This window comes from Tiliqua scincoides, chromosome 1 (assembly GCF_035046505.1).
Source record: "Tiliqua scincoides isolate rTilSci1 chromosome 1, rTilSci1.hap2, whole genome shotgun sequence".
In the NCBI taxonomy this organism is placed as follows: domain Eukaryota; kingdom Metazoa; phylum Chordata; class Lepidosauria; order Squamata; family Scincidae; genus Tiliqua; species Tiliqua scincoides.
Window position 1 is genome coordinate 225,046,912 of NC_089821.1, and position 21,972 is coordinate 225,068,883.

The 21,972-nt window shown below is 44.2% G+C and overlaps 1 protein-coding gene across 1 annotated transcript; it reads left to right on the forward strand.

Moving 5' to 3' along the window:
* The first annotated feature begins 7,026 nt into the window (after positions 1 to 7,026).
* Positions 7,027 to 21,787, forward strand: LOC136647439 (sulfotransferase 6B1-like). Its single transcript, XM_066622975.1, has 7 exons — positions 7,027 to 7,228; positions 12,473 to 12,618; positions 15,630 to 15,719; positions 18,325 to 18,448; positions 19,714 to 19,808; positions 20,692 to 20,848; positions 21,657 to 21,787. Exons 1-7 carry the CDS (start codon positions 7,027 to 7,029, stop codon positions 21,785 to 21,787), a joined length of 945 nt encoding a protein of 314 aa, XP_066479072.1.
* The last annotated feature ends 185 nt before the right edge of the window (positions 21,788 to 21,972 follow it).

The window sequence follows — 21,972 nt, forward strand, 5'->3', positions numbered from 1 at the left end:
GGGGACGAGCAACCCTCATGAAGGACTGTCTGCCTCTTGAATTGTACCCTAAATTACAATTTGCTTCACCTCTTAAAGTGACCCAGTTACAGTACCGCAATAGAGAGGTGTTGTCTCTTCTTGCAAACCGTCTCATTCTCTCTCAACATGCAGTTGCATCAAGTTATGGGTGGTTCAACTTTAATCCCCTGTGCAACGTCAGGGGATTTCATAAAAGGGCGTGCTGCTTAAAATAAGGGCTGGCAAGGAGTGAGGAAAGCCAGGAAAGCTTACTAAGATTACAGTTCGAAAAGAGACCTGGGGCCTGACTGCGCTGCATCTGTTTTTGTCTTTCTCACTACTACTACTACTACTACTACTACTACTACTACTACTACTACTACTACTAAATATTATTATTATTGTTGTTGTTGTTGTTGTTGTTGTTGTTGTTGGCAACCTTCAGTCTTGAGAGACTATGGTATCGTGCTCTGAAAGGTGGTTTTGGAACAGCGTCTAGTGTGGCTGAAAAGGCCAATCCGGGAGTGACAATCCCTTCCACACTGGGAGCAAGTGCAGTCTGTCCCTGGTCTGTCTCCCTGGCTATGGGCCTTCCTTCTTTGCCTCTTAGCCTCAGACTGTTGGCCATGTGTCTCTTCAAACTGGGAAAGGCCATGCTGCACAGCCTGCCTCTATACCGCCTTTCTTGGTCCTCAAATTTCTCCTTAGACTTTATTCAAGGCGGTTTACATAGGCAGGCAAATTAAATCCCCATAGGGATTTTTACAATTTGAAAGAAGGTTCTATCTTACAAGAACCACAACATTCAGATGTTTCTTTCTTGATCTGGTCGCACATTCTGGCCTCCATCCTCCCATACTCAGAGCAGATGGAAATAGCTTGGCTCAGCTTGTCAGCTGCTTCAAGGTCGCACGGTGCCGGTGGCCTTGAACTGGCAACCTTCGGATGTTATCTTCAGGCAAATGGAGGCTCAACCCTCTAGACCAGACCTCCTGCCCTGCCCAGTAGTATAATTATTTGTCAAATGTTCTTTACATTTGTTGTGAGAGGAAGCTAGGAACCTAGAAGGTTGAGGATTCTGCCCAGTGTGCAGAAAGAAATAAACAAAAATACCAGCACAGGGTTAAAAAATCTTATATTGCAATACAAGGACGCAAGTCAGCGAGTGCCTAAAAAGCTTGTGTCCAACCCATCTTTTTCATCAGATTTTTATACATTCAAATGTCCATGCAGCACATTCTTAATGTGTTGTTTGTACATAGTTGCTTATGGGCACGATGCTACCCTGCGCTGGAATACGCAAGCCAAGAGGCTTGCGCTGTATCCAATGCAGGATAGGGGCCTAAAGCGGCTCAGCCAGAGACAAGAGGAAAGGCGCCCTTGCCACTATTGGTCTCCTCGGACTTCCTGAGGTGGTGCAAGTCTGAGGAGAGCAGAGTGGCTTCAAGCTGCTCCAAATTCCCTGGGAACAGGGCCCACTACCTGCCCTGTTCCCTCCCGCCTCCTCCCCACCCACTCCAGAACCTTGCATCGGCCCAGCCGGGCCAACTCAATGCTCGCCAAGAAAGTCGCCACAGAAGCTTGATTCAACCTCCATGTGCAGGCACACCTCTGTGTGTTGGTGTGCCTTACTTCTGACGAGGCACAAATGTGCTTTTTGGCATGTTTGCAACCCTCCTGGGCCGATGCAAGGGACTTGTGCTGGTCCAAGTGAAGGGCAGGATTGCGCCCTATCAGAGGCATAGCAAGGTCATTTGACACGCGGAGCCCATAAATTTTTGTCACCCCATATGACTTAGGGCGCAATCCTAACCCCTTATGTCAGTGCAGCAGTGCCAATGGGATGTGTGCTGCATCCTGCAGATGGGTGTCACTCACAGAGGCCTCCTCAAAGTAAAGGAATGTATGTTCCCTTACCTCAGAGCTGCACTGCCCTTAAGTCAGTGCTGGAAAGCTCTGACATAAGGGGTTAGGATTGTGCCCTTGATTGATTGATTGAAGGTATTGATTGTATTGATTAATTAATTCACTTTTTATACTAATCAGCTCAGGGTGGTGTACATGGTTCTTCCCCTTATTTTGTCCTCACAACAACCCTGTGAGGTAGGTGAGACAGAGATAGTAATAGTCATGACATGGAATGAATAATAATAATGGCCAGAAAAATAAATGCAGTGAATATTTCCCCACAAGCAATGGATGAAATCTGCATCAAATGGTATATAATATGATGGTATTATTCCTAAAAGCTACGATTTCCAGAATTTTGGTCACTAGGGCCCCCGTCCCGATGTCTCATTCGCCTGTTTTGAGTTAAGGCAGTGGTTCTCAAACACTTAACACTGGGACCCACTTTTTAGAATGACAGTCTGTCCAGGACCCACCGGAAGTGATGTCATGGCTGGAAGTGACATCATCAAGCAAAATAAAATAATTATAAATAATTAAATTAAAGAAAAACAGATAAATAAGGGGAAGCCAGCCCTGTTTCACCAAGTGAATTTTCTCTGTAGCCTGCCAGCAATAACACCCCCCCCCCACAAATAAATCAGTGAGATTTTCAGCCCTCCCCAGTGCCCACCTTACCAACTCAAGCCTCTATTTCATTCTTGGGGGGGGGGTGGTTGCTGCCTGCAATTATCCCCCCCCCGCACACACACACAGGTAAATCAGTGAGATTTTCAGCCCTCTCCAGTGCCCACCTTACCAGCTCAAGCCTCTGGTTTATTCTTGGGGGGGGGGGACTGCCTTCTGGAGCATTTATTGAGCTCCACCTTATTCAGATGGGGACCATGCAGCTAGCCTTGCATTCCTATTTGCCTGACTTGACCTGGGGCTGACTGCCCCACCCCCCGCTAGCTACGCCACTGCGCCCTACTATTAGTAAATATATCATTAACTATTATAAGTCCTTTCAGAAAGAGGGATTATAGGTTATCCTTTGTTCTTTTCCCTGGTAGGTTAATATTATCTCCATATCTCATTTACCTGGGGTTTTCCAGGAACAATACCTAAAATCAGTCAATGCCCCCACTTAACTTTTTGATGGACTTAGCATGTCCCTTTTTGCAGCCCCTTATATTCTTGCAACACAAAGCTCTTCCGTAAATTTTCCATTGCCTATTCACTGTTTGTGTTTGCCCCAAGGCAGCAGGATTCATTCCTCAATTTACTTATTTACCCTTCTCTGGAAAACAAAGGAGGAACAAAGAATTATCCTGCTTCCCAGGCCTTTGCCCTTTGGGTAAAGTTTCAACACATACTGCAGATCATGATGGGGTCTTTAAAATGTCTAATGACAGAACACATTTAATTCAATTTGTTTTATAATATACTCTCATTTCTCATTTTATAATTCTCATTCTCATTTTATAATATACTCTCACTTATAATATACTCACATTTCCTCTGAGCGGCCTGCTTGGAGGTAGGCTGTGCAGCATGGCCTTTCCCAGTTTGAAGAGACACTTGGCCAACAGACTGAGGCAAAGAGGCAAAGAAGGAAGGCCCATAGCCAGGGAGACAGACCAGGGACAGACTGCACTTCCTCCTAGTGTGGAAGGGATTGTCACTCCTGAATCGGCCATTTCAGCCACACTAGACGCTGTTCCAGAACCACCATTCAGAGCGCGATACCAGAGTCTTTCGAGACTGAAGGTTGCCAACTATTATACTCTCATTTCACATTCTTTGTAAAATCAGTGAACTTCAAATAAAATAATAATGATACACAAAATTCAGTTATTGACAAATAGGGACCCCAATCAACCAAAGAACTCCTAATTATATATTCAGTAATTGTTCTTTACAGTTTTATTACTGTTATTATTGTTGTTTTAATGTTGTAAGTCACTTTGATTGCACTCTCTGGGGGAAAAGCAGGATATAAATCCTGTGGAAGTTGTATGTTCTGCTGGTGGACCCAGGAGATGAATGTGAAGTTCTTTTTTGACGGTGTGTAGCTGTAACTGGCTCTTTGTAGCTGTAACAGAGTAACAAAATGGCTGCTTCAGGTTTCTCCTTTCCTATAAGCATCCTCTAGATCAGGGTGTCAAATATAAGGGCAGTGGGCCAAATGCGGCCCCTAGAAGCAATTTATCCAGCCCCTGTTATAACTGGACTCTCTCAGCTTGATAATTGAGCTCTTTCATATCTTGAAAATATGAATAAGATTCGCACATTTTCTCTTCTGTCATTTCCAGCTATTGAGTTTCTGTGTGAGAACAAAGTGCTTATTTTTGACCATCATCTACTGAATAATGTCACTTCCTGCTTAATGAGGTCACTTCGAACTTCACTTCTGGCCCTCAGCAGGTGCCATGAGTGCTAACTTTGGCCTGCGTATGAAATGAATTTGACATTCCTGTTCTCGATAGAACCATTTCTCTCAACATCACCCTGCACATAATAGAACTTTGGTTTCTATTTTATGTCACTAGCTAAGTGACATTTCACTATTGCTGCCTTAGGTGAGATGCCAAGTGCCATCTTTCTCCATCCTCCTACAGATGTTGAAAAGGCTGGCATCTTCCCTTCCTTGTCTCATACTCCCTTCTAAAATTGCAAGGCTCAGGTGTCCTGGTTCATCTCATTTCCTTCTGGAAAAGTAAATGAAGGAGAGTGGGGACAATATGCCCTATCCTACTATTTTCATTTTTTTCTCAGAAGCAGTAGCTGGCTTACACAAGGGAATGATAGAAAGGGAGAGAAAGAGATGTGGAAGTGGTAGAAACCAAGAGGAGTGGTGCCAACAATCACTGCCATTCCATTTATGAGACCAGTTGAAGTAATTGCCACAGGCAGCAGATTGGTGGGGGCCCCCTGTCCATGTAACTCCCTCTACCTTTTCTCTGCCTTTCACTCCTTGGATGGGAAATGAAGAGGTGGACAGAAAGGAAAATATGGAGAATACTATGCTAGAATGTTGGAGAGTGGGAGAAGCTGAGGCTGGCACATCATTGGGTAAAGAGGGCAGCGTTTGGCATGTCACCAGGTGTCAGGAAGTCTTGGGGCCAGCCTGACCTACAGTGGCAGGATGGAGCTGCCTTTCCATGCTTGCCACCCAAGAGGATCAGCTTCACCTGACCTCGTGAAAGGATCACCCTTAAGCCATTTCTGCCCAACGTTGCATACATGCAACAAGGATCAAATGTGTACACCTGTGGGATGGGCAGAAATGGCTTAACAATAACTACAGTGAAGACACATCCAACTAGGCATGGATCACACCGTAAGAGGTATAAGAGCATGTTCCAGTAGCAGTGACGTGGTAGTTCATGGCTGTCTAGGCTATTGGGGAACAACAGTGGGACAGCGCTAAATTGCCTTCAAGTCTTGCTTATTATACGTTCCCCAGTTGGTGAGCCACTATAGGAAAGGCTATGCTGGATTTAATGGACCTTTGTCCATCAGGCCTCTTCTTACATTCTTATACTGCTAGCAAACTACCTGATCATCAAAGGTGCAATCTAGCCCAGTTTAACACCTGTTTCACCTGTTTCATAACCTGCCCTTTTACCTTTTCACTCTCCAAGCCAGGGCTGCTAAAAGTTTTTGGCAGGAGGGCCACAACATCTCTCTGACACTGTGTCAGGGGCTGGGGGGGAAAAAAGAATCAATTTACATTTCAAATTTGAATAAATTTACATAAATGAATATATTAGAGACAGAAAAAGAAAGAAAGAAAGAATTCAATCCAGTTTATGATTCCATTCACACTAATGGGGAGGGGGGAGATCTTCAAGCCAGTTTACGATTCCATTCTCCTTAATAAGGGGGGAGATCTTCATGCCAGTTTATGATCCCATTCACCCTAATAAGGGGGGGAAGATCTTCATGCCAGTTTATGATCCCATTCACCCTAATAAGGGGGGGAAGATCTTCATGCCAGTTTATGATCCCATTCACCCTAATAAGGGGGGAGATCTTCATGCCAGATCCCATTCACACACACAAATGGAGGGGGGCTTGTCTTTCCTTCGCTGCCACTGAGCTCAGCCGCAGCGAGGGAAAGCAAGGTGCAGAGCTTACGCGGCAGGCCAGCGTGGGCTGGGGTGAGGGCCGAGTGCCAATTGGAGATGGCGGGACCCCCTGGGGGCCAGATGGGGACCCACAGCAGGCAGCAAGTGGCCTGTGGACCGGGGTTTTTTTGCACCCCTGCTCCAAGCTGCCATTTACAGGCAAGGTTTACATCTCCATGCCATATCTAGTACAGTCTACAGGTAGAAAAGTATTGTGAACATATACAGGTGCTCTAAGAAAACATGCATTGATGTACAGTCAGAGTAGAAGCTCCCTCTATCTGCTCACTGGTACTTTGTTCTTACGTTTACTTTTGAAAACAAAAAACAAGAAAAGGCAAAGAAGCATTGCAGCCCTTTTGCCTGCCACCACATATTTTTCAGCCCAAATTGGCAGTGCTTCAGTCATCACACACAATACTTGGACACCATCTTTCTGGGATATGCAGCAATGTGCATGGAACAGAATACTGAACATGTCATGGGGGGATATGAATGGCTTGCCATCTGCAAGTCTGTGCTGCTAGTCAAAATGGAGAAATTTTTTCTTTTCCCCTGCCAGAGCCCTGATTCCATTGTTCTTGCTGCTGCTAGCTCCTGTTAGAGATCTCATGTAATTCCCAATCTCACCTTTATTTCATTCAAAGAAGCCTGCCTTTCATTTACCTTTAGCACACTGTTGGAGAGCTTTTCTTTCTCCTTTTTTTTTTCTCCTTAACTATTTAGACCATCTGGGAGGCGGGGGATTAGCTTTTCAAAATGTTGTCAATATCTAACTACAAATGCTACTTCACAGTGAATCTGCCCTGAGGCAGCTGTGCTCTCAGTTAAGCAGTAACTTTTTGACTCAGCTTACATCTTCCCATCCCACGCCAAGTTACACAAGCCATGACATTGACTGTAACACATCTCTTAAACGGCTTGTACAAAAACTGGTCTGCCCAGGAATCCTAGTTCATACCTTTGCTTCGGCTGACATCAGGTTCACATTGCTGAAGACATAAAAATGTCAAAGAACCGGCAACATGTTGCTGAATTTTTGGACAAGGCAATGGTTGATGGTGCTAATATGCCCAATGAAGATAAGTACTTTTCCTATAAAGGGGTTTTGTATCCTACCGCTCTTTGTAATTCAGAAACATTACAAGCTCTTGAGTCCTTTGAAGCCAGGATGGATGATGTGATCTTGGCAGGATATCCAAAAAATGGTGAGTTGCTCTCTTTTCCAGCCAAATATGACTGTCATCATGACCAGATGGCCAGGGAGAAGTACGGACAATCTTTTTTACTTACCACCCTGTAAGCCACCTGGCCACAAATGGGTCTCCCTGGACCTATACCAGCTATTTAGCTGGCCTAAATCCAAGGAGAATTTCAAGGGGATGTTGGGCTGGGAAAAGGTGAATAGGATCTTGTCATGCATGACTGCCCTCAAGGTACAGCCCTACCTGCCTGTACACTGCCCCCCTGCTTGCTTCTCTTTCTGCCACAATTCTCCCCTGAATTGCCCACATTACCTGCTATGGTGTGGCCTACATGAGCCACTGACACACGCACAGGGCTTCTGTCCATTTCAACCTGTCATGAAATTGTGGTTTCATGTAGGTCTTTGCGTCTTCCATTGGTGTTAGAGTAGTTGAGACTCCTCAGGTATAAAAGATCCAGGTGAGAAGGGCTGGGTTTATTAATAAAGAGGATAAAAACCCTTGGAGAAGAGAACTTTGCTGCCTTTTTGGTGGATGAGATCTGGAGGAGAGTTAGCCTTATTCTGGTATAGTGAATGAGAGAAATTAAGCCAGTTCTGGCTACTCAGAAAAAAAGGTTAGACTGTGTTAGAGTTTTATCTTTTCTTTGTAGTTTTCTTTTGCAAGTTCATTAGAGGGTTTTGCCTTGGGGGGTGGGAGTCCTGCAGGTTTGGGAGCCTTCTCTTATTATAGTGCTTTAGCCTACTACATATTTGTGTTTATTTTAAAGCCTTTTATTAATGGAACTTAAAAAATTCTGTGTTCCTCACTCCTTCTTGTTTGGGCCTTATTGAGAGACCTAGGACTGTTACTCTCTTCCTCTAGAGCAGTGGTGCCCAAACCCTGGCCCAGGGGCCACTTGAGGCCCTCAGGGCCTCCTACTCCAACCTGCGGGAAGCCTCCAAACTCCAATGATCCTCTGGCCCTCCAGAGACTTTCTGGAGCCCATGCTGGCCCAATGCAACTGCTCTTGGCATGAGGATGACTGTTTGACCTCTCACCTGAGCTATGGGACAAGGGCTCCCTCCACTACTTGCTGTTTCACATCTGTGATGCAGAGTGGCAGCAAAGGAAAGGCTGGCCTTGCTTTGTGCATGGGCTTTTATAAGCCTTGAGCTACTGCAAGACCTTTGTTCATTCATATAAGTTCCACCTCAAATATTCATTTATGTAAATTAATTCTTTTTTTTCCCCTTGCCCCCAGACAGTGTCAGAGAGATAATGTGGCCCTCCTGTCAAAATGTTTGGACACCCCTGCTCTAGAGAGTAAGAGAGAAGAACTAAAGAGAGACCCACTAAAGAGTTATGTTATAAAGAAGGGGGATTGAGCCTAGGGAATCCCTCTAATGATCCTCGCTTTTGGGCTGGTGGCAACAGGGTAGCAACCTGGGGGTATTCTTTCCTCTTCCTTGACCCTGACATAACCAGTTGTCCATTCTGTCCATTTGCACCAGTAGTGCACCAGTGCATGACAATGGCCTGCCTTTCATGGAGCCATACTGGGACTTATGAAAGGTGATCTTAAAATTGGCAGCCATTAAGTCCTCAGTAGGGTTGGGGCATTATTGTGTGAATGATATTGAGTCCGAAAAGTTGAGCTTTTTAGGTGCTTCAATCTCACTATAAGAATCAGAGAGATGAAAATATTGCCTGAAAACATTTTCCCACCACTGTCATGCACGTTTAGAGGGTGGGTGGGTGAGATGTGGTGACCCTCATTCATGATTCAGCCATGATAGAAATATGTATTTTTATCCAATGTGTAATAAAAACCGGATTTGCCTGTACTGCCATCCAGACTGGGGTGGAGGAATGATTTGTTAGAGAGGGGAGTGTTCTATTCATTACTTTTTTTGGAAAAAAAAATTATTCAGGAACTACAAACATCATCTGTAACACAAAGTTTACTAAGTGGTGGAGCCCTCAGGGCCAGGGCAGTGACATGCAATCAGGGGAGGCAGAGTGTCACCAGACCCAACAAGGAAAAAGATAAAGTTTCTTGCCTTTCTGTGTTGTTCCTGTCTTTTCCTGCGCAGTCAGTGGGTTAAGCAGAGAACACACACACCTAAATATAATACACGGGGAAGTGACCAGCAGCTGATTTGCTGCAATCATGGCTGGCTTTCAATGAAATTAGGCAGGGTGCCTGTGTCAGCAATCTTTACTCAGCGTGTGGTTGGTCTGTGGAACTCCTTGCCACAGGATGTGGTGCTGGCGTCTAGCCTAGACACCTTTAAAAGGGGATTGGACAAGTTTCTGGAGGAAAAATCCATTATGGGGTACAAGCCATGATGTGTATGTGCAACCTCCTGATTTTAGAAATGGGTTATGTCAGAATGCCAGATGCAAGGGAGGGCACCAGGATGAGGTCTCTTGTTACCTGGTGTGCTCCCTGGGGAATTTGGTGGGCCGCTGTGAGATACAGGAAGCTGGACTAGATGGGCCTATGGCCTGATCCAGTGGGGCTGTTCTTATGTTCTTATGGGGAGGCAGTAAGCAGAGTTGACTCCAGAATGTTAGACTGTAATCATGGTTGGCTTCGAATTTAAATTTTTTTAAAAAGCGCGGGAAATTTCCAATTTTAAAAAAATGCAGGATGTGTGCATCAGCAAGCTCTGGGGAGGAAGCTTGCAGGAAGAGTTTCCTTCATTGTCTTAAAAAAACAAAAGCCATGAAAAAGCAGGGAGCCTGCACAATGGACCAGTTCTCTGAAGCACCAGAAGAAGCAGCTGTTTGGTTGCCTCTGGGGGCGTGTGACTGAGCTCTCCCTATATCAAAATGGGGCAAGAAGAGATGAGGTGTTTTTTGTTTTTGTTTTAATTTCCAGGGATCTTGGTCTGTGTTTCAAGGAATGTACTGAGTGAGACATAGCTTAAGGGGGGAGGGGTGTGTATTCATGTGGCTGTGACACCCTGGAACTCACTGCATGTCATTGGACTAGCAAAATGTCCCCCCTTGTCACTGGGGGGAACCATTTCCATTCTTGAGAGCTATCTATATGTAAAAAAGCTGTACAAAAATTTCCCCAGAGTTGTGCAGGCATAGAGAGAAGGCAGGACATTCCCTATCACATGACATCACCAACACCATCAGTATCTGTCAGTGACACTGGCACAGTCTCAGCAAATCCCAGGCATTTGGGGATCCAGAGGTGCAGAGGCTGTTGCTCTGCTCCTTTCAGCAATGCTGCCATGGCTGAGAGGATCACTACCAGCCAGTAGCTACTGCCCCCACAATGCCCTAATCTATGGCTTTTGTCATGACATTCAGCCAGGAAGGAAGGACTTCTTAGTAGCTGTGAGATGGAGCTGCTTGTCAGCCTGCGTGGGAGAACCGGAGGCCAGAAGTGAGACCAAACCAGGAAGATCCATCTGAAATGTTGTTGGTTCTTGAAAGAGAGAACCTTTCTTTATGATTGTAAAAATCCCCTTGAGGGATTTAGAAATGCCTGCCTATGTAAACCGCCTTGAATAAAGTCAGAGGAGTAATCCGATGACCAGAAATGCAGTATATAAATACCTAGTTATTATTATTATTATTATTAATTCTGTAATCTCACTGTCACAAGAGTGGATTATATTTTATAATGTTATAGATTTAGTAACATGAAATATAGAAGCTAAAAATGTGATTGAGGAGATGAGTACTTTCATCTGGGACATGTCATGAAATAGCCTTTGATGAGAAGACATATCCTGGTTATTCCATTCATGAAGTAACTTCAAGGCTATGAAGAATTTGGTCTGTTAGAAGTGTAAACTGATAGGAAGAGAGGAGAAGGTACGAAATGATGAGTAAGTGAAGAGCCAAATGTCTTTGAGAAAGTAAGATAGTGAGAAGACCAGAAGGTAACACCCAGGTGCAAATCTAACAGAGCCTGCCATGAGGCGTACATGAAAAAGGTCTTGATTGGTCAAGGGAATGAGTTGACCAGGTATGACTCAGCATAATTGGGAAATTATGATTGGTAGGGCAACCTCACAGGGTAAAAGATGCGTTTTCTACAAAAATGTACTGAGCCTTTGAGAAGGAGTTCCTTGTGCCTGGCATCAGCTGCCAGCAACTTGGACTTGGCAACCTTCAGTCTTGAAAGATTATGGTATCGCGCTCTGAAAGGTCATTCTGGAACAGCGTCTAGTGTGGCTGAAAAGGCCGATTCGGGAGTGACAATCCCTTCCACACTGGGAGCAAGTGCAGTCTGTCCCTGGTCTGTCTCCCTGGCTATGGGCCTTCCTTCTTTGCCTCTTTGCCTCAGACTGTTGGCCAAGTGTCTCTTCAAACTGGGAAAGGCCATGCTGCACAGCCTGCCTCCAAGCGGGCTGCTCAGAGGCCAGGGTTTCCCACTTGTTGAGGTCCACTCCTAAGGCCTTCAGATCCCTCTTGCAGATGTCCTTGTATCGCAGTGTGGTCTACCTGTAGGGTGCTTTCCTTGCACGAGTTCTCCATGAACATGGAAATGGAATCAACTTAGAAGATAGGTAAGTTGTAAGTAGTGTAGTTCTAGCTTGCTTTCTAATTTTGTTTGGCTTTGTGTATACTGACCTTTCTTAAAGTTGTCCTTGAGAAGCCCAGGGAGAGTTACAACTTTCTACGTACTAACCACAGTTTATTTAATAAAGACTCCTACCTTTACTAGAGGAGTACTAGAGTACTTTTACTACTTTTACTATGTATTCAGATAGGGAAAGGAATTGCTCAGGAGGACCGCAGGCACTTGTGGGTACAGGTGGACACAGATTGTTAGTAGAATTCCCGTAGGACTCAGTAGGTTCCATGAGGGAAAGTACAATTCCCTCACACTTACACTTGTTCAACAGTTTCTGGAGCACAAACACCTGAGCCATCACTGGAGGTGACATCAGTGGAAGGGGCACCAGCTGAGTGTACCGAGTTAGGTTTCCAGCTCTACACCACTGGCCAGGAGTTTCCAGGAATCAGCATCAATCTCCAGGTGACCACTGGAGATTTTAACAGGACCCCTAGTAATTTTCAAATTTTCAATGTATATCACATTGGGGGGGAAAAATCTCTAGAAATAGCTTCACTAAGAGTCAGCAACCTATTACCAGGAGAAGTGATGAACTGCACTTGAAGGAAATAGGCAACTTTTTCTTTTTTTAAAAAAGCCCCTGATGAAAGAATGGCTGTGTGTGCCATCCCCGTGTGCTACTCCATTTTTATTTTTTTTTAATTTTCCATTTCTTCCAGGCACTAACTGGCTTGATCACATCTTAAGCAGCTTGGAAAGTGCAGCTAAAAAATATACAGAAGAAGAAATGAAACAGCGAATTGCTATTGAAAAAGAATTGGCAATGAGGCCACGCCTAGAGTTTGGTGATCCAGAGATGTGCAAGGTTAGCATGGCACAAAGATGACCAGTGCTAGGAATCTGGTTGTCCTACACAGAAAGCAGGATGTAAATTTACTAAATCAGTGTATATTCTTTGAAATGGTGAGCAGAAATCATGCAGTCCTCATTGTGAATTTTTTTCTCCTTTATTATGTGAACAAAAACAGAAAAAAAATGAAAATAGAGAAGAGCATTACATTGATACATAATTATTAGTTACATACTAAAAAAAAGAAAAAATGAAGAAAAATATGTTTATACATGACCAAATTTAATCTGTATATCAACACGTTTCATCCGGCTTATGTTATTATATCAAGGAATGACCTCCAGATATCCCCAAATATATCCATACGTAACTGTCACCGGTATGCCATTCGCTCGAATACTGATGTGCAAAATATCATCCATCCATTGGGCATATGTAGGTCTGTGATCCTTCCTTTCAATGAAGTAATAGAAGTCTTTTTGCTACTGTGAGGGCATAGAGAGTCCATTTCAATTGAGCAGGTGTTAGTCTTCAAATAGCAGGTAGATAATTAAGGATTACATACATATCTGTAAAAAATCAAAGGTTGCTGTAGCACAGTTTTTTGCTGGATTAGGCGCAATCTAAAATCCATAGATATTGTGGATATATTCTTAAGTGCCACATCCCATTGCTCACCCAGGATAGAACATTCCAGTTTAGAATTCCATTTACTTCAGAGTAAATGTATCAAACTTAGTACATGTCATTAGATATTTATAAACAAATATTACTGGCTTCTTCTTATCAACTGACTGTAAAAGCATGTCAAGAAGTGGAGGGGTTTGTGAAGCAGATAGTGCAGAGGAACCAAATTTGGAAACTAATAAGTGTTGCAATTGTAAATATTGCTAACTAGTGGACTTTGGAAGGTCATACTGTTCAGTGAGTCTACCAAATGAAATAATTCCTGGTCCTGATCAATAAGTTGATCTAATGTAGAAACTGCCCTGTCAGTCCAACTCCTCCATGAAAAGGATTGCCTATTAATCTTTAAAGATGAATTCATCCACAATGCTAATCTGCCATGGGAATAGGGATCAAATTCAAACTTCCGTGCCATCATATTCCAAATACACCTAGCGGAGTTTACTATCATGGGCACTTGTCGATTCTTAACATGTTTACACCCCAATGCTATCCATTCACACAACAGTCCTCATTGTGAATTATGTGCAGAGCTCTGTAATAAAAGCAGTGAAAAACTGAATTCCTGTGCTGGAGGATAATGACATTTTTAGATACTAATGTATGGCATCGTTCTTCTCTATATTTGAAACATGAATACCAGTAAGAGCTCACTCTTGCTATAAACTTTGGTCTATATCAAGGGTCTCCAAACCCCTCCCTGGGGCCAGAGGTGGCCTGCAGCAAGCCTCTTTCCAGCCTGCAGCCAGCCTCTGATCCCCTGAGATTCTCTGGCCCAGTTGACCAAACATAGCCAGAGTTGTCCTCGTGGGGTGGGGGTGGCGATGGGAGTCCATTTAAGTGTGTGCTTTATTTCTTGAGCTGTGTTGGTGCTTGGAGAAATCCTGGACATTTGAGCCCATTCCTTCCTTCCTTCCTTCCTTCCTTCCTTCCTTCCTTCCTTCCTTCCTTCCTTCCTTCCTTCCTCTAAGTTCCATCTCTAATGTATTTATTTAAATTTTATATTTAATTATTTTTCCGACCCATGACACTGTGCCAGATGACTGATGTGGTCCTTTGATCAAAATGGTTAGAGACCCCAGGGCTACATGGACAATTGAGCATCAACCTCCTAATCCCATAACTACATATACAGGTCTTATTTCTCTCTGCATTTGGAAAAACACTTTCCTCAAGGTGATGTGAAAGGAGAGCAACAGTCCAACCATACGCATGTTGATTTTAAGCCATTTCTGCCCAGTGTCGCATATACACAACAAGGATCAAATGTATACACCTGTGGGCTGGGCAGAAATAGGTTTTAATATTAATATACAAAACACTAAGGATGCAATCCTATCTTGCACTGTAACAAGCAAGCCAGGAGATTTGTGCTGTATCCAGAGCAGGATAGGTGTCCAAAGTGGCTCAGTCAGAGGTAAGGGGAAACTTTTCCCCTTACCGTAAGCCACCCTGGCCGCAATGGGTCTCCTCAGACCTGCGCTACCTCCTGAGGTGGCACAAGTCTGGAGAGCGGAGCAGCTGGAAGCTGCTCCATGCTCCTCTGCAACGTGTGCTGGGATCCAGCAGTTATGGAAGTGTGGCTCCCCGCTCCCTGCCTGCCCACCACCCGCCCCGGAATGCCCCCTCCCACCTACTCCCCTCCTCCTCCGAGCCCATGCAAGGCTCCGGGGGTGGGTGGGTTGGGAGTGGGAGGCGAGGCTGGGATCCGGCATAATTGCTGGATCCCAACCCCCATTCCCAAGGCACTTGGAGCGGCTTCAAGCCACTCCACTCTCCTCAGACTTGTGCCACCTCTGGAGGTGGTGCAAGTCTGAGGAGACCCATATAGGAAAGGGCGCCTTACCCAGGGATAAGGGGAAAAGTTTCCCCTTGCCTCTGGCTGAGCTGTCCTGGGCCCCTATCCTGTGCTGGATACAGTGTAAGCCTCTTAGCTTGCTTGTTCCAGAGCAGGGTAGGATTGCGCCCTAAAGTTCAAAGGAAAAGAATATTTCACTTCTTTAGCCTATTGCAGATGGAAGTCTGCATACCACTTTCTCAGTAAGACACTTTCTCAGTAAGAGCAGCCAAAGTCCAAGTCACCGGGAAACTCATCGAATGCAACTGTTCTCCATACCTGACGTTGACCTGTTTGCACTTGTCACTTTTGTGCAAACAATTCTATGCAAGGATTCTTCTTGAGCTGCCAAGGGGTCAAAGATTAGGAGTGGACTTTCAGTGCTAGTGAAATATTGTGCTGCCAGATCACCTGGAACAAAGGCTGAATGCACTGTCATTTTAAAAGATAGAATTTTGTTAAGTTTGATATTGACTTTGATGCTTATTTCTTATTTTTCAAGAGGCTGAAGAGATTTCCTTACAGAAGGATCCTCCTAACACACCTCCGCCCGCATACCCTCCCCACATCCATTTTCAAAAACAAAGCCAAGGTGAGTGGGCGCATGTCTTGTACCTCTCAGCATGTCATCATTTCAACCCATCCTTGAGCTATGCGTAGCTTTGCTGTTCCATAATTTGGTGTGCAGCACAATCACCGCCATAGTGCTTGTGTGCGAGTAGATTGGGAGTGCTGGTTAAGCCACTCTTGTGCATGTCAGTTTCAGTCCTGATGAGCAGATTGCCAGCATGTATGAAGCATGTCTGTTGTGTCACCCAAAAATGGCTCTTTGCTGTGTTGGCCCAAAGGAGGGAAATGAACTGTTCCTATAGAAAACTGCCATCTCATCATGAGCCAGACCATGGGTTTATCTAGTTCTGTTTTCTACACTGAATGGCACATCCCATCCCAAGAGATGCAGAAGATTGAGGCCAAGATCTTCTGCTTGCCAAGCATGCACTCGACCTCTTCTCCCCTTTTCTGTAATGCCATCACAGTGTTTCCATCACTGCCCATGTAAGGCCTGGGTGAAACAGACTTGCTGTTTATCGGCAAACATTACTAGCTGGTTGCCACAGTATGCTTTTTTAGTCACTTGTGATCTGAAGAAAGAAGGGGGGGGGGAAGAACCAATTTTTGTTTAGATTCCTTGACGTATTACTGAGTACAAGCCTGCCATAATGTTGCACCTGATATTGCTGGTTATTTGTCACATAACTAAACTTTTTTTTTTTCTTTTTATTTCATTTTAAGCATCAAGTACAGCATTTGTCACACAACTAAACTGACATACCTTTCTGCACCCTCACAACCTCTGAGAAGTTTTGTGGGTATGGCAAGTTTAAAAAGAATAAATATAGCAAGAAGCAAGTTGCCAGCACTGCCACAAGACAACAGGCCATTGTGGAATGGGAACTCAGTTTAAGTGACTCGAATTCAGAGTCATGAAAACACATTTTTCGCTGACTTGTGCAGACACATGTCAAAGACATGGGCAAACACTGGAATCTGGGGGTTACTGACTCAGAAAGCGCCATGAATTTGGATGACTCAAGTCACCCAAACATAGCTGGGGATGCTACTTGCAGACTCTGTGGTGCTGCTTCCATCTTGCCCAAAAGACCTTGTGAGGTGTTCCAGAAACCGGGCAGTCAGATCTGCGCGAGCAGCAGCAACCAACAGCAGGGTATGTTGTGTTCAGTCAGGTGGCAGAGACAGGGGCTGGGGCAGGGTAGAGGGAAATGGTTAATTTTTTTGTTTGTTTGGGTTTAAACTAAGGGTATTGGGGTACAGAAGTAACTAGTTGCAGAAGTAACTAGCTGGGTGCTGCATGTGTCCAGAACACAGGGGACAGAGTTGCTTCTTCTTGTCCCCTGGATTATCCATTGGATGGAGGATGTGTCCTGATTTTGTATCTCTGGGAGAGGGAGGGGGAGAGGAGGAGCCTCACAGACGTGATGTGAAGGGGATGGGTTTTGTTGTAACTAGTGATCATACAAAAGGAACCAATTGGTGCGTTCTGCACTGCTGCTATCACTTGAAGAACAGCATGGTTTTTGTTTACTGATGGGATGGGCAGGGACGTCAGGGGAGTGTTTAAAGAGAACTCTGACACACACCCTGGCAGCAGCTCCACTTTTATCTGCAGAGCCGTGGCTGACCTTATAACGGAAAAGACTCGGAACTAAAGTCTTTTCAAATCCTCAAAATGCTCTGGGCAGCTCAGAAAACCCGCCCGTTAGGACTCTTTTACGAGTCAAGTTAGTGGGGTGCAGACTGGTGACTGTACTCGAGTCAAGTCATGCTGGATTTGCCCATCCCTGGCCATCTCTATGTTGGAAAAGGGAATTCTGGATTTTATTGCCAGGAGATATCCTTTTTTAATGGAACCTTGTACCACCCACCCAGTTTGCTGCTATCAATATACACACAAGAACAGAAGCAGTTAATGTTTTGAAAGAAGTCCATTACCTACCATTTCTACAATTGCATCTTCTGTTTGTTTTCATCTTCTGGCATGTCACAGGCTTCTGCTACAGGAAAGAAACAGGAACAGGGAACCCTATAGCTGTTCCCTTTGTGTGAGTGTGAGGGAAGCCCTCAAGGTGCTCATTCTTGTTTAGGGCAGAGGTTCCCAAACTTTCTCTGTTCATGGCACCACTACAGTTCTCTGTAGTCTTTTTCACAGCACCCCTACAGTTCTATTGTAAATTTAAAATATCCTATGGCTGGCCTGTGAGTTAGCTGCAACACCCCAGGGCATAATGGTGCACAATTTGGGAACTTCAGGGATCGAGAGAGAGAGGGAGGAAGTCAAATATGTGGAAGTTTCTTAATGGACACACTTCCTACAGGTACCATAAAGGCAGGACAGGTAAGAAATCTCAGGTGTGCAGACAATATACTTCCCGCTGTGAGTTCTGAAGGTGGCATTGCACCCATATTCCAACAATTTGATGGCTTAGTAGGCCATAGAACTGAACTTGATCAATTACTAAGACATTGTGCTACACACTCTAACTGTAACAGGAATGTATGTGAATGAAATGAGGTTGTGATTGATACTAAATTCCCCCTCAGTGACTTATATAGATGCTGTGAAATAGCAAGCTACTATCAAACAAAGCTTTAATATTGTTTATTTCTTCATGTTTCAGGTACTGGTACTGATTCGAAATCCAAAAGACACTGTAGTGTCATATTTTCATTTTTCAAATAACCTGTTTTGTCTTCCTACTTCAACATGGGATCGGTTTTTCACTGATTTTATGAATGGGAAAGGTAAGCCTTCTGTCTCTCAGCAATGTTTCCTAAAATGATGGAAGAGATGGTGCACACTTTTGAAAGACTCCTGCCCTTGACACTCCTGGCCTGGCCTTTAGATATCCAGGTGGCAGCTGTATCCAGCAATGTGCTATGTTAATACTATGTTGGATATGCAGTGACACACTTGCCTTAGGACTTGTGAATAGGGCACCAGTTATTTCTTTGTCTATCCTGTTCAACAGGCACCATGAAGTGGTTGCCCCAGATGGTTGTATATTGAGGTGAGTGAAGACTGAAGCCTAGGCAGTGAGTGCCACACCAATCTGTTAACTGAAACAGTGGATGGGGGGTAGGGGCTGTGATTGTGTGAGCACTAATCTGCTGCCCCTTCCATGACACTGTCTCCCCCAGCCGCCATCCTCCCTGGCTGCTAACCCATGCAAGAGCACTCCCTGCCAATGTGATCCATTCTTCTTCTCTTTCCATGCTGAAAGAAGGCAAGAGAGTAAAAGAGAACATGGGAGGAGGAGGAAACAGAACGGTGGGGGATCTCTAGAGCACTGCCCCAATGCAAATTGGGAGGAGCACCAACTGCCATACATTCTAGTTGGGGTGATGCTCTAGGGTGAATACTCTAGGTAGGCAGTGCACTCATTGCACCCAGTCTGACTACAGTTCTGTCTTGAATGCTACAATCATCTCTTAGCTTCAATATAGTAATGTGTATTATGTGGACCTGTCCTTGAAGACAATCCAGAATCATCAGCTGGATCTAAAACTGGCAGCCCATTGCTAGCCTTTGGGAGTCTGTGACATTGGCCCTTTGCCTGTTTCCTCTCACCTTTCTCTTTCAAAGTTCTGTTTTGACCTTTAGAAACTCATATGGCCTATGTGTACAGTATGACCATAAGCTTTTATCCTGTACAATCATCTGGGACTGCTCATTCCATTAGAATTCTCAGATGTATGTTCAAATATGTAAAACATCAACAGTGTGTGTGCTTGCTGTGGGGAACATCTGTAACACCAATATTTCCTCCAACCAACCTAATGTACAGAGCTGCTTTAAGTTTACTCATTTGATAAATGTGAAGAAAGGTTTGAGGGATATGGATGAAAACATTTAAAGTAACTTGGGCAGCAATTTTATGCATGTTTACCTGGGAGTAAGACCCACTGACATCAGTGGCACTTACTTCTGAGTAGATTGTAGGAAGTCTCATGCTTTCAAGCTCTAACTGTTCTAACATGCAACTTGCTTCCCTGATCTTTTTCTTTAGTGGGCTGGGGCTCCTACTTTGACTACGTAGCTGAATGGGACAAGTATGTCAATGATGCAAACATTATGGCCATATGCTATGAAGAACTGAAGGAGGTGAGGTTCACACTGGCTTCTGGGATATTTAAGTCAGGTTGTTTTCTTACTCAGCTACTGCCCAAGAAATGTGAAGTTCATTTGAGTAATGGAGGAATATAGACGTGCCACTCCCTATTTGTCCTAATTATGCAAATCAACAGCATCTGCTTTTGGCACTCACATAATACTTTGTTGCATAGATGCTCAGAAACTATTGAGTAAGGTAGATGACAGTGGACAGAGTTATGAAAATACAAGGAACCCCTGCAGTCCAGCAGTTAAAAAGGAATATAAAGGCAACTCTACAGGAAGCCTGTAGATGTTATAAACCCAAGAGAACAGGGTCTGACACCACAAATGAACAACCCATGCAGACTTTTTCTTATTACATAAGAACATAAGAACAGCCCCACTGGATCAGGCCATAGGCCCATCTAGTTCAGCTTCCTTTATCTCAGAGCGGCCCACCAAATGCCCCAGGGAGCACACCAGATAACAAGAGACCTCATCCTGGTGCCTTCCCTTGCATCTGGCATTCTGACGTAGCCCATTTCTAAAATCAGGAGGTTGCACATGCACATCATGGCTTATAACCCGTGATGGATTTTTCCGCCAGAAACTTGTCCAAACCCCTCTTAAAGGCGTCCAGGCCAGACGCCATCACCACATCCTGTGGCAAAGAATTCCACAGACCAACCACACGCTGAGTAAAGAAATATTTTCTTTTGTCTGTTTTAACTCTCCCAACACTCAATTTTAGTGGATGTCATTTGTCATTTCAAAAATAACAAAAATTTCAAAATTTTTTAGCAGAGTCATTGTGATCCCAAAGGTGCAATATCGATTTGACATTTCTCACATATTCAATACTGTATCCTATCTCTTGTTTCCGAAAATAAAGGATCTGAATTTGGGATTGAAAAAAATAGCAAAATTCCTTGGCTTTTCTCTCACTGAAGAAGAGATTAAAAGCGTGGCAGAAAAGAGCAGTTTTAAAGCTATGAAGGAGAAATCCTCAGAAACCCATGGGTCATTTGGAGACACTTTCTTCCGTAAAGGTAAATTTCCAGGCAGGTGCGTGGTGGGAGGGAGAGCAGGTGGTCACAATTTCACAAATGTACTTTGCAGGCCAATATGGTGTTTCCGCAAGAGCTATGGTAGGGACGCCCCAAAGGAAAGTGAGATGAAGCTCAGCAGAGACAACTGATAAGTCCTGCATGTAGTGCTAAAGTTCTCAGTGTCTTGGTGGACAACAGTTTGAACATGAGCCAGCAGCATGGTGCAGCAGAAAAAAGTAAATGCAGTGCAGAAGCTTATGTTTCCATTCACTCTGTGATTTCATGGCACTCAAGTTCCAGTCATTATCTTGTTCAAAATGTATTTCCATAAAGTCAGTTCAGAAACTGCCAAAGGCCATGGTGGACAAAAGCTCTAATCTTATCTCTGCTGCTCCTTTGTCTGCTTTCAACAAAGGATGAACAGAATATTATTTTAAACATAGAGCCAAAGTGTGAAACCTTTCAAAAACCCCTTAAAAGTATCTTCCCAATAGTTAGGAAGAGGATCACAATGTGTGATCCTCTTCTTCGAATGAATTATGACTTTGTTGCTAATCAAGGGCATGTGTTTCTTTTGGTGAGTGGGAGATCACTAGCATGTCATTTCATGACTCTAGAATAGACGGAGTGAAATATTTCCAGAACGCTCCAATGGGGAAACAGCCCATGAAGATTCTCGCCTGGAATGCTCAATTGTCTCCCTTAACCATCATAACCCAAAGCAAAATCAAATGGGGAAACATCCCTTCTTCACTGAATATTCTCTCAATGTATGCTCTTACTTGGCACTCTAAAAATATGTCTGCAGGAACTGTTGGTGACTGGAAAAGCCTGTTCTCCGAGGCCCAGAACCAAGAAATGGATAAAAGATTTGAAGAGTGTTTGGCTGGAACTAAATTAGGAGTGAAGATAAAGTATGACACTTACTGCAAAGTCTGAGGGGACGAGCAACCCTCATGAAGGACTGTCTGCCTCTTGAATTGTACCCTAAATTACAATTTGCTTCACCTCTTAAAGTGACCCAGTTACAGTACCGCAATAGAGAGGTGTTGTCTCTTCTTGCAAACCGTCTCATTCTCTCTCAACATGCAGTTGCATCAAGTTATGGGTGGTTCAACTTTAAT

Bases quoted from the DNA above. Each gene is read 5' to 3' on its own strand.
- LOC136647439 (XM_066622975.1), top strand. From the start codon at position 7,027: ATGTCAAAGAACCGGCAACATGTTGCTGAATTTTTGGACAAGGCAATG. The intron at 18,449-19,713 runs GTAAGCCTTCTG...CTTTTTCTTTAG, and splicing joins TGATTTTATGAATGGGAAAG to TGGGCTGGGGCTCCTACTTT. The intron at 20,849-21,656 runs GTAAATTTCCAG...ATATGTCTGCAG, and splicing joins AGACACTTTCTTCCGTAAAG to GAACTGTTGGTGACTGGAAA.